The following is a 13,196-nucleotide window of genomic DNA, read 5'->3' on the forward strand; positions in this document are numbered from 1 at the left end:
GAACTAGAATCTTCATACATTGCTGATGGGAATGTAAAACAGTACAACCACTTAGGACACAATATGGCAACTCTTTAAAAAGTTAAATATTTGCCTATGGTATGACCCAGGCCATATGTTACATTAGAATGTGACAGACATGTTCATTATCTTGATTGTGTGATAGTGTCATAGCTGCACACACGAGTCAAGACCTGTCAAATTACCACCATAAGTATGTGCAGTTCATTGTGTGTCAGCTCTACCTCAACAGAACTGTTGATTTCTTTAATGCAGGCAAGAGCTGGCATGCCTCAACACTAATTTCCTGCTTCAAGCTGCCTAAAGTCTAAGAGCCTTTGGCCTTTGTTGTGCCACCCTCGCTGTGGAAAATGTGACACTTAACAGGAAGCTGGTTTAATTCACCTTCAGAAAGACATGTCATATTTCAATCTGGGAGGAGGTATTTTAAAATGTACTTTTCTTTTACTATTATCTGTATTTTTTATAGTTTTCTACAGTAACCATAAAATAAAGGTGTTTCTAAAAGAAAGTAAAATATGGCACATCTTCTGGATGTATTTCTCTTTTTTGCTGAAATTCCTTCCTTATGCACTTAAAGAAGTAAAGAATTTTACAGGCTAAAGCTGATAACATAGGTGATTGCTACCTCTGGTGCAAGAATCTACAAAGGCTTCACCGAGATGTGAAGCCGTAAAGGAAGCAGGGCAAACCAACCCACAGGTGCTCTCTGACCACTAAAGCCCCATCATCAGGGACTCGGTATTTCATTATTTTATCAAGTTTCCTATTAACTTTGTTCTTCTGGAAGGCTGGGGTAATAAAACTATGCTCCTAGAGAACAAGAGCATTTGCTTTAGACACAAAATGGGTTTATTGATGCATAGTACTCTGGGTTTCTTACCAGTCCCCTTATAGGGCGTGAAACATCCAGAGAGGAAATGTTCCCTACAGATTTGTTTTTAATATGAAATTTAGTTTTCTCAGTCACAACTTACGCCCAGTTAAAATTTTTATCTTATTATTATGCAACCTCATACATTGGTTAGTATTGTTTCCAGAATACTGAATCTTCCTCTTCAATTTAACAAATGTTTATCGTGGGAATCGGGCTCTGTAGTAGATAGGAGGAATAAAGACAAATGAGACCCAAACCCAAGGGAGCCTATAATACAACATTTAATTTCACTATAATACAGTCTATGTGGAAAAACTACAGAATGGAAAGGGCAGGCACAGAGGAGCGGTGCCTACCCAAGCCTTGAAAGGAGGAATGTGTGGACTCACAGAGGCTTCCCAGAGAAGATGCTGACCTGTCAGAGTTAGCTTCGCTTGGCAATCTTCGCTAAGAGCATGATAAGCATAAAGACTTATGTAGGCCTTCGGGAGCAATCTATGTAACTACATAAAATAATTCGTGTTGTGCCTAATCAAAGTCCACTTTCAAAATTATTTTTGGCCAGCAAATGTTAGGCCTTCACTACCCTGGGAAAGGGGCACTTCAGCCCAAAGGCAAAAAACAAACAACAAAATAGAAGTGCAGAACACAGAAAATAATACTAGGGTTTTGAGTTTTCAGGGGCACAGGTTGGGGATTATGGACATTTTAAGAAATTTTTCAAGAGAAATTTTAATTATGTGGGCTTTTTGCAGTCTAACTTTTGAACCTTACAACATAGGAATATGATCTGACTGTGAGTACCACCACAAAAAAAAAAGTCATCAAACCACAAAGAAAGGCAGCAAGAGAAAAAGCAAAGAAGAAAGGATCCTCAAAAGTCAGAAAACAGCAAAATGGTAATAGGAAGTCCCTAAATTCGTTAATTAAAAAGACAGGATAGATAAATGGATGACAGACAAACAAGGTCTAATGCTATGCTGCCTACAACGCATTCACTTTAGCTTTAAGAACACACACTGCCCGGGAGTGAAGGGATGAAAAATGCTATTTCACAAAAATGGCGACAAAAAGAAAGCACAGGCAAATGGGAGGGGGATCTCCTCTCCCTAGTGGCTGGTGAGGTAAAGAGGAACCAGGGCCCTGACTGGTGTGACTCAGTTGGTTGGGCATCATCCCACCAAATGAAAGATAACTGGTTCAATGACCGGTCAGGGTACATGCCTGGGTTGCAGGTTCGGTCCCTGGCTAGGGTGCATTTGACAGGCAACCGATCGGATGTTCCATTCCCTCTCTTTCTCCCTCCCTTCTTCCCTCTCTAAAAATAAATAAAATCTTTAAAGAGAGAGAGAGAGAGGAGCCAGAGCCTCACTTTTCCCCCCTTGCCCCCAACATAAACACCTTTAAAAAATCAGCAGATGAAAGAGTAGAAATCAGGGGAAAAGCAGCCCAATGAGGTTGCAGAAGCTTTCCTCCCGACCTGGACAGAAGGGTCCAAACCAGCCAGCTCACCAGTGGAAAGGATCTTACGGAGATTTACAGCCACTGTAATTTGGCAAGCACGAATCTCAGTTCTCAAACAAAATCTGTTCTTCTGTCACTTCTGTTTTGAGCTCCCATTTTCCTGGGATCCAGGCAGAAAAGCAGTCTCAGTCAACACGGGTATTACATCCAAGCTCCAAGGAACTTAAAACAGTAAGGCTTTGGGTGCGGGGATCAGGAAGACAGTCTTGGGCATTATCAGGCCACTCAACACTACTCGGGTGCCCCTCATTCACGATCTCATCAGGAAAAAGCATTCACTCAGCACCTTCTGTATGTCTTCAGGCATGGGATCTTTTCAAGGCTGCCTAAGGTCCCATCTGCCTGGACTTGCATCCCCTTGAAGCCTCACCCTCCAGGGACTTGCAGGTTCTTCCCAGAGATTTGGCTGCCGAGCAGGGCATAGGACACTCTCTCCAGGCCCTCAGCCCAGCTCCTTTCACTATTCTTTCCAGCTCCAGGCGACTTGTTTGTAGGTGGGGGTTACAAGCAGGGGTACTTGCTAGGGCTGCTATAACCAAGTACCACAAACTAGGTGGCTTCGACAGAAATGTATTTCCTCACAGTTCCAGAGGCTGGAAGTCTGAGACTGAGGTGTCAGCAGGGTGGGTTCTTTCTGTAGGCTATGAGGGAGAACTCGTCATGCCTCTCTTCCCTAGCTTCTGGTGATATGTTGGCAATCTTTTGTTTTAAGAAACATCTCTGATCTGATCTGATCTTTGCCTTTGTCTCCTCATGGCATTTGCCCAGAGTGCATGTCTAACCCCAAATTTGTGTAAAGACATCAGTCACATAGGATTAGGGGCTTGCCCTACTCCAATACGACTTCATTTTAACTAGTTACCTCTGCAACAATCCTATTTCCAAATAAGTTCATTTAATTCTGAAGAGATTAGACATATGAATTTTAGGGGGACATCTTCAACCCATAATGGGAGGTGAGCAGTTCATAGGATAACAGAATTATTCCTTCTCCCCTTATTCTTGCTTCTCCTTGGGATTTTTATTCAAACATTTAGCCTATCCCCTTAGGACATCATTTCTTTAAGGGTTTTAGGCTTTTGGAAACAAGGTAAGTGCTTTCCTTTTAGTTTGCTTTCTCCCGAAGGTGCTGCGCAAACAACAGCTTAGTCATTTGAACCCAAGCAAAAGCAAAAGGAAGGAAAATCAAATCAGTCAATATTTCACAGATGCCATGCTGCCACTTAAGCGAGCATTCCTAGAGTACCGAAGAGGAGCTAGTGGGGGAGTCAGGACCCCAGTGGTATCCTCTTTGGAGACGAGAGATGACAAGAAAAGAAGGACAAGCTTTTTTAAAAAAACACACACATTTATTTTAAATTTTTACATAATCTTTGGGTGATTCAGAATTAGCTTAGGCATTTCTCATGAGTTGCCAAGATTGATGTCCCAACTCCACACTATGTCAATAACTATTTGATTGGTGAAAGGATTGGAGGATCTGATGAAAAAGGATGAAGAGATGAGCCCTTAGAGACAGAGGCTTTCCTAATTTTTAAGTTATCTATAACAAATATTAAACATCTTGTCAGACCAACAGTACAACAGTATTTGCATTTTACCAGTTTCTATGTAGAGCACAGAATCACTTAAATTAATTGGATCCCTTATATTAATAACTAAAAGCTAGCCTCTACCCAGTGTCGTCTCAGTGTCCACACCAACATCTATCCCTGCTGATGGAATGACACTTTCCTCTACACTCCATGTTCATGATTCAAACATTGCAATGAGTGTATCAAATAAGAATAAAAAGCGAGTCAAGAATTCATGGGCCCCAGGAGGCAGACGAGACTAGTTCCACACGGCATCTAGCAGGCCACGCACTCTTTCCCCCATCCCCAAGCAGACTCAGGCCTGGGATGCGAGCAGGAAGGAGGGTCATGGCCTGCCCCATCCACTGCCTCAAATAGTTTCCTGGGTGTTTCAAATGAGATGGTTGTTGTCTCTCAATAGGACAGTACAGTAAATTCCCTAAGGACAGGGCTCCAGCTCTGGCCTCCTCCAAAGCAGGGAGCTGCCCAGGAGTGAGAACAGAGCAGGTCCTTACCAAGGGGAGGAAGGAAACCGCCATGTACTAAGCTCCTGTTATGTGCCAGGAACAGGGTCAGAGAGGGTGTTCCATGTGACCCTTACAAGAGCCCTGTGAAATAGGCCCATCACCCCCATTTTACAGATGCAGAAACAGGCTCAGATAATTTACCCATGGTGGCATGGCTAGTGAACAGGGGAACTTCAGTTTGAAAACCCAGGACTTCTTGCTCCAGGCTCTGTCCACCGCCTCTCAAAGCCCAGCGATTTGCCGTAGATGAGGACTCCAGCTCCCAGGTGGTTGATCCAGAGCTCAAAAGGTAGAAGCCCTTGAGAATGAGGGGCCAGCTTCCCAAGTCCAGAAGCCTGAAATTAGGAAGCCTGGCTCTACAGCATTACTCAGGAATGTTAAGTGAGTCCTTTACCTCAGCAGTCCCCAGTCTTTTTGGCACCAGGGACTGGTTTCATGGAAGACAATTTTTCCAGACTAAGTGGTGGAGATGGCTTTATAACCTCCACCAGATACAGCTTAATTGTCACTTGCCACTCACTGACGGGACTGTCATATGAGCCTGCAAGCAATTCATTATGGTCTCTGTGCAGTCAAACCTCTCCGTGAATGATAATCTGTATTTGCAGCTGCTCCCCAGTGCCAGCATCACCACCTCAGCCCCACCTCAGATCATCAGGCATTGGATTCTTTCGAGGAGCATGCAACCTAGATCCCTTGTATGTGCAGTTCACACACAGTAGGGTCCATGCTCCTATGAGAATCTAATGCCACCACTGATCTGACAGGACGCAGAGCTCAGGTGGCAATGTGAGTGGTGGGGAGCAGCTATAAATACAGATAAAGCTTTACTTGTTCCATGCCACTCACCTCCTGCTGTCTGGCCTAGTTCCTAACAGGCCACAGACTGCTATTGTTCCATGGCCTGGGGGTAGGAGACCCCTGCTTTACATTCTCCACACCAGGCACTGGAACAGTCCAGGACGGTTCTCCACCAGGGGGCGGGGATGAGCAAGCCATCCAGAAAGCCTGTCTGCGGTGCAGTGGAGGGGCTTCTGCTGTGAAGCTCTATCCCCAGCACATAGGCCAAGACCTGGTGCATGGTAGGGCCTCTCCAAACACTGGAAAGGCAGAGGGCACAGCCATCTGACCCACCTAGTGAGAATCCGCCGTAGTCTCTAAGGTTCTGCCCTCTGAGAGCGACTTTAAGCTCCGGGGAATCGCATCCCCACTCCCTGAGAGACCTTTCACAGAAGGCCCACAAAGGTCAAAGAAATTGGGTCAGGATACTTTTAAGAGAGAAAATGCTTAGTAGTAATCTGGGGGGGGAGACCACTTTCAAGGGGAAAGCCAAGACAGCAGGTAGGGGGAGATATGGGAGTGGGCATTAAAAAGGAAAAGGCGGACACAATACACCAACCCACCTAGTAGGACAGAGTCAGGGCCAACCAGGCTGAGCCTGGAGAAATCAGAGTTTTGGCAACATTCTTGTCTAGAATCCATCGTGGGTCTGCACTCACTCCCTCAAATGTGGACTGGGGTTCTCATCAAAAAATAATTTGAGCCTGTAAACTCAGGCAGACCTTAGAGAATAAATATGGGTAATCAAGGCAGGAAGGAAAACACAACTTAAATGACTAAGAAAATCTGTTTGGCATGTTTCTCTTCTTCCTCTGAAGCCCGCTCTGTGACCTTAGCTCTGTGAAGCCCCCTGTGGCCCACAGACACAGGAAGTGTGCACCCCTCCTCTCTGGGTGCACCGGCAGACCGCACAGCAAGCCCTCTCCAGGCCCCCGGAGCACTAAGCTCACTGCCTCCCACCTGTCTGTCACTCGCACTGAACTGAGAGCAACTTGAGGATGGGGACTGTATGTTTCTGTCCCCCCGTCTCCATGCGGAAAGGAATGTGAGTTCACCAAGACCTTTTGCACATAAGCATCCAGGCTAAGGACCAGCCAAACCAGCCTGCATGACAGGAACACAGCCTCTCCCAGGGTCGCAGACCTCAGGGGCACCTGTGTTCTGGAGGAACCGAGCAGCATGTTTCCTACACCCTGTACCACTTACTTGCCCCCTTCCCCCCAGAGCCAGCCCTTACCAGGCACAATCATAACTTGGGATAATTTGTTTAAAGCATGAAATCAATGTCTAGGTACAGATTTTAAGCAGTACAGAGTGCTGGTTTGTGAGAATAACACCCTTCAGGTGAAGAAAACAGCCAAGCTTTGGCTGCCCTGGTAGGAAAGGTGGGTCTTACATTTACCCGTGTGGAAGAAGGGGAGGACTCTGTCTGGAAAGAGTGCTAGGTGTGCGTGTGCGTGTGTGGCAGGAGGTTTGGGCTCACACACATCTATGGCTACAGGGCAGACTGGACCTGGTTCCTTGCCCTCGGGTTCCTGAAGCACAGGGCCCTTGCTGACAGAAGGTCTGGAGTGCAAGGAGCAGGCAGGGATTATTCAGGAACATGGTCTCCCCAGGCCCAGGGTGGCCAAGAGGTGGGCTGTAAAATGCCCAGTGAAGGTGAGGGCGCCTCAGCAGCGAATGCTCCGGAAACCAGGCAGTGTGGCTTTTCCAAGCAGGTAAATGTCCTCGTCTCTGCCCAGGTTCAGGTACTTCACCATGTTCTTCTCAAAGAGGAGTGGGTGGTAGGCGCCCATGGTGCAGGCGCTGTCGAAGAACTTCTGGTAGTAGTGGCACACATCAGTCTTGCGCTTGGATGGGAGGAACTCATAAATATCCACCTGATCACACAATGTCATCATGAGGACGATACCTGGGGAGGGAGCAGAGGTAAGTCGTGCCCCACAACCCATGCCACACCTCAGAGCTCTGCCCAACGAGTTCACTGCTCATGGCCCCCGATCTGGGGAGATGTCTATCTGGAGTTTCTAGTTATTACTGATTCCAACCCGAGTCCTTCTGATAAGCCAACCTGGCAGGCTGTTCCTTGCAGGTTACTGAGCCAGGTGCACCTTTGTGTCCCCAGCACGCAGGCTAAGACCTGGTGCATGGTAGGCCCTCCCTAAACACTAGCAGACTGAAGGACTCCATCCATCAGTCAATGAATTTACCAATGTGAATAAGCTGTGTGAAGAGAGAGGACAAGGTGACTGAGAAGATAGTACTGAAGTGGGGTATTGAACTAGAGGTTCCCCCAAAATGGAGAAGTCCCCCACAAACCTGGCTGGGGGGATGGGAAAGCTTACTGTACCTGTGCAAGAAGCAGGAAGCCCCATACGAGGCAGGAGCCTCTGTAAGACACTGGGAGTTCAGGTGAGTATTTAAACTAAGCACAGGCAGCCATTCTCTCTCTTGGTCATGCGGGTCAAAAGGGTGCATTTTGGATTAAGAGCCGGAGGACGTGGTGTCAAGGATGATGATGCCGGGAACCGCAGATCCTGCCTAGCCGAGCACGGGTCACTGGGAGAAGCCAGCAATGCTGAACTGAGACTGGGGAAATGTTAAGCTTCGGACCCCCCTCCCCAAAGAGGGCACCTCTGACTGGCATATTCTGAAACTGGCCTGTTTGTCAAAAGGGAGGCTAGAGTGTGTGTGCATTCATGGGTGTTTTAGAGGGAGTGGAATTTAATGGCAGAATTCCACCATTATTCTAAATCTGTATAACTTTTAAATAAGCAATGCCTTTCCTTTTCACTGAACTCTGGCATTGGGAGTCACGCTTCTCGGTGGCAGGCAATCAGGCCCACACAACCATTTCAGAACTGCATAGGCTGGGGCTCTGTTACTGTACCATCACACATACATAACACTTTCTAGCATTTTACATCCCAGAGGAACCTCTTAGATGGTGCTATTTGGTAAAGGTGTTTCTTATTGCACTTGTAGGAAACAGTGTAGAGAGGCAAACTGTTCTTTCCTCAGCTGGGAGGAGGGACATTGGAACAGGAGCATGCCAAGGTCTGTGTTGATGGGCTCTGCTCACTCAGGCCGGGGACTGGAGCCAAGGGGGTGGGGCCAGGTGAGTGCTCTCTGGAAGGCAGTGCAGATGCTGAGATGCAAACCAACAAGAGGCAGGAAGTGCAGATGCTGAGATGCAAACCAACAAGAGGCAGGAAACTATGCTACCACCCACACTCGTCCCCACCAACTCAGACATCTTGTGCAGGACACGTACTTCTCTGGGCCTCAGGTACATCATCTAACCCAAGAGGGTGATCTATCTACTCCAGCCATGCAGGATATTGTTAGGATGCAATAAGTTCATGGGTCTAAGACCCCCTTTTGTCAACCATAAATATCCCGCTAACAGCAACACAATAAACTGCTAGCAGTGACTTTGTTCCAGAAGAACCAGTTATGGGGAGAGCCTTCCCTCTGTCTGCCCTCTGGCTGCCCCTGGTCCAGTGAGGGAGGAAAGACATCTCTGCAACTAAGGGGGGGGGGGTGTAGGCACAGCAGGAGTGCTTCTGGACATGACAGTACAGAGCACTTCCTGTGAGCCAGGGCTCCAGAAAACCTCCTGGAGGGAGCACTGGGATGGGGCCTAGCAGGGCTGCGGCTGTGAGGGCTGGGTGAGAAGGGAGGACTGCTGGTGGAGAGAGGAGGTGGGGGTGCGGGGTGGGGGTGAGGCAGCACCCAAGGCAGGGCAGTAGAATGGTGAGAAAGTAAGTCCCCCACAATGCTTTTCTAACTATTTCTGCTCAAAAGGACTCCAGGATGAGCTTCAGATGTACCCACCTAAAAGTTGAAAAGAAAAATATGAAGATGTGAAATGGAAAGAGGGCTCATCTTGTTTTTTAAGGAGTACCTCTAATATTAAACATATATTTGTTCGGTGACTCAGGGAACATCTACCAAAGGGCTATCTTGGGCTGGACACAGGAAGGATGAGTCAACCACAGTCCCCACCCTAAGGGAGTTTTTGGTCTAATGAGGTAGGAGTCACAGTCACCACCCTGAGGGAGTTTGCATTCTAACAAGGGAAGTGGATGGGCAGATTACACGTGAGTGACTGGGGCCATCAGGAGAAAGTGGTCCATGCAGGGGCCTGGAGGACGGAGGTACCCTTCCTGTGCACATGCATAGCCTAGAGCCTTGTGGACACTGCCCATGGTCCAGCCAAATTTAAAGTGAAAGGGAGGATGGGCAGACATTCCACAAGGGCCAAGAGGACTAGTGAAAGTCCAAGAAGAAAGTATGCAGCTAGCATTCAGGGCCCTCTGTACTCTGACCCCAGCCCACCTCCCATCAGCTCCCACAGCTCTCGTCAGGGCTCCCAAAACCAGTTAAGCCTCACTGCTCGTTCTATCAGGGCCACAGCTAAGGAGTTCTCCAGGGTGAACAATTTTTTGAAATTTTGAACAAAGGATTATTGATTCTTTTTACTCTCAGATTTCGATATGGCTCAGCAAGCTATTATTACTGATCCTCTCTTTATTTAAAATTTTGATATTTCATTCCTAACATTTTTGTGTGAATTGTGATTTTTTTTAAAGATACTATATTAAGTACTATCTTATTGCTGAACGTTTTGGCACCCCTTTCGGTTGCAGCCTGACCCAGCCCTGCTCCTCCTGTGTTCCTGCCCCACCTCTTGTCTGTGCTTCCTCTACTCCATCTCCACTTGCCAAATCCGTCCCTCTCACCAGCCTGACCCGAACCCACTCCTCCTCAACCCTCTCGGACTGTCCACCTAGACGGGGTCCTCTCTCCTGTGGCACCAAGTGGTTGCTCTCTGCTGGCATGAATTGAGTGCTGTCTCAGACGACTGACTGAACTCTCTAAAGAAAAAGTGTTGGGTAGAATAGATAGTAAACCAAGGGATAAGAAGGAAGACATGTTCTACCCACCAACTCAGCAGTCCTGAGCCCAGTCTGATGATACTGCCAGGGGTTCCAAACATCACAAGAAACACCATGCTAATAAGGGAGGTGGGAAGCCCTTGACACTTTATGTATCATTTCCACTATCTCGGGAAGAAAGGCTTTGAAACTGTGTATTTATCCCAAGGCCTAGAATGGGGAAGAGGAGGGGGCCAACGGTGTTCAAAGAAAAAGCCTATAAAACAACTTCAGTTAATTGTCTGCCTCTGGTCACTATCTGTTTTACAAGGGAGTCCCCAGTACTTACGGAAAGAGCCCATAAATAACTTTGGGTAACTGCCTCAACTTTAATTAGCTGCCTCCTGTCATGTACCTGTTTTGCAACAAGATGAACAAATAGGGTTTGAAGCAAGATAAAGATTTGAACTAACAAACTCCACACATACTTAAGTTTGGGTAGTCACATCGCCTTGGGAAAACTGGCACCACCTTTACCTGTCAAACAATATGTAACTTCTTCACCTCCATCCTGTCCGCTATTTAAGTCCTCAGAATAAAGGACCTGATGCTCTTGCTGCCCTTACCTTGCCATGCCCTGGACCCTATGCCTTTTACCGCCCCCTGCTTTAGCTAGTCCCATTCTCTTCCATGGGAACATATCACAATAAACCCTGCTTGCATGCCAATAGACTTGATGATCTGTAATTCTTTACTACATCAGCAAGAAGAACAAAGTTTCTCCCATCACAAGAGGATTCTCTTATTAATTCATATTTTAGCTAGAACTTGACACAGTGAACAAACCCAGCAAAAACCCAGCAACTGTTTGGTAAATGAATGAATGAGACCCCAGAAGAAAGGTAACCTCTCCTAGAAACAAACATGAGAGGCCTTTTCCCGGACGTGGACTCACCGAGCATCCCAGAGGACGGGGGATTTGGCTGAATCTCCTCTGTGGAGATTTCCTGAATGACGTCCCACAGCTGCCAAGGCATCTGGGGTTTCAGAATGTAAAAGGGCTGATCAGGATGCAGCTTACGATAGCTCTTGTAGTTATCAAAGAATCTGTAGTCAGGATTCTGATACCACTGAAAAAGAAAGAAATGGTTTTAGGAGAGAAATAGGCCAGTGCCCCTGCTGCCCGCAGACAGTCACCCTTGTCTGAGGACACTGTGGGGAGGTCAAGAAGCACAAGGCAGAATCCAGAGACAGAGCCCCTTCCTTGAAACAGATTCCAGACTTCTCTTCCACATCACACATCACAGCTCTCGCTCGATAGCAGGGGGACCTATCATGAAGCTTGTGCTCACAGGGAATTTTGAGCTTAGTGGCCCTAAGACACCTTCAGGCTTTAAGATCATAGAATCTGAGACTGATATCAGTGCAGAAAGGGGCCCTTGGCACCATCCCACTCATTTTTAAAGGGGTGAAAACCGGGACACAACTCGTCACAACTGTGGATTCAGAGTCTTTTTTCTGACCCATGCAAATTTCAGTTTTAAGCTAGAACAGCACAAAACTGGAAACTGAGGTAGAGAGGGGGCAAAGGATCACCAGAGCCTGTCAGCTATTGCAGGTCCAACTTCAAAGTTCAGTGTCCCAAGAACAGTTCTCTCTGTCTTCCCTAAAGCCGTTCTCCTGTGGCCACTGCAGCCCAATCAGAGAAAGCGGCCAACTGACCCGCACGACAAAGAGTGAGAGGGCCATCCCAGAGAGGCTGAAAGTCCAGCAGACCTGAAATTCCCATCTTCTTCCCTGAATGAGTTGCTGTTATAGATCTGGTTCTTTGCTTAGGAAATCAAGTCCTGGAGCAGGTGGTTTTCCCTCTCCATACTCCAGTTTCCTTATGTGTAAAGTGGGACCAACCGTGCTTCTACCTACTTCCTCACATTGTTATGGGAGTGAAGGGAGAATTCTGAAAACTGGAAGTATGGGACAGGGATACTTCTGAACTGCCAGTCCAGATGAAGTAGGGTGCCCTAAAACTGAAACAGCCAGTCCTCGGGAATGGCCCAGGTCAGCCATGACTTGAAAAACCCAAGGACTCAGGAAAAACTGTAGGCAGACAGGAGACTCAGCCGCTGTTTCTAAAGGACACTCACTTACCTTTGGGATATCTGAATGGTAAATAGATGGGTCCCACACAATTAGGATTCCTTCACTGTACAAACTGTCTTTGAGGAACTGCTCATCTGTGGTAACCAACTGCAAGAAGAAACAGACAAACTGTCACTTGGACATTTATAATGTTTGATTTGCAGCACATCACTAGGACCACCTGAGGCCTCGGAGCCCCATGAGACTTCTAAGTTTTCTTGCAGCACTAAACTTCAGTGAGATGAAGGCAAAGATGCAGGCATCGTGTGGCCCCCAAGGGCATTTTGTTATAATCAGTGACCAGAGAGCAGAAGGCTCCACTCAGACTTTGAGATTACTAGGGCAAAGGTACAGTGAAAATGGCTTGAGCATAGTCCCCTACAGTTATATTTCATTGGAGGGCCAAGGGGATGAGGTTGAAAGTCAGAATCTCATATAATCAAAATAATCTCTGGAAATCCTTTTAATTGCTTATAAGTCCAGTACATAATATTAGCACATGATGATGGAGACAGACATAGCACCCCTGATGAGCCCAACACAGCCAACGATCTCTGCAGCATTGGAGCAGGTGGCTGTGTCTATGGTAAAGCATCACACCAAGTCATCAGCATGTGTGCAGGGGCTATGGCACACGCAAAAGTGTACACCTCTAAACATGAGTCTCACCAGGCTGGCAGGATGCTCGTGCATAACCTGCTGGAGACCAGCCATTGCTCCTCTCCTCCCCCGCATCCCTGGGGCTCCCAGGCTGGTCTGTATGAGGTAGTTAAACCCAGCTGGGGCAAAATGTGACTCTTGTAAGACTCCCGAG

At 47.2% G+C, this 13,196-nt stretch overlaps 1 protein-coding gene across 9 annotated transcripts in view; it reads right to left on the bottom strand.

The window, feature by feature from the left end:
• Nucleotides 1–3,742: 3,742 nt before the first annotated feature.
• ST6GAL1 (ST6 beta-galactoside alpha-2,6-sialyltransferase 1) overlaps nt 3,743–13,196 on the bottom strand; it is a 129,904-nt gene continuing 120,450 nt past the window's right edge. For all 9 annotated transcript variants that reach the window (XM_053657808.1, XM_053657804.1, XM_053657809.1 and 6 more), the window contains 3 exons: nt 12,392–12,490; nt 11,199–11,373; nt 3,743–7,275 (listed from right to left, as the gene is read on the bottom strand). In XM_053657808.1, coding sequence (XP_053513783.1) covers nt 7,034–7,275; nt 11,199–11,373; nt 12,392–12,490 — 516 coding nt within the window. In that variant the 3' untranslated portion in view covers nt 3,743–7,033. The remainder of the gene's footprint in view (nt 7,276–11,198; nt 11,374–12,391; nt 12,491–13,196) is intronic.

The sequence above is a fragment of the Artibeus jamaicensis genome, unplaced genomic scaffold (assembly GCF_021234435.1).
Source record: "Artibeus jamaicensis isolate MK-2021 breed Jamaican fruit bat unplaced genomic scaffold, CSHL_Jam_final scaffold_474, whole genome shotgun sequence".
In the NCBI taxonomy this organism is placed as follows: Eukaryota; Metazoa; Chordata; class Mammalia; order Chiroptera; family Phyllostomidae; genus Artibeus; species Artibeus jamaicensis.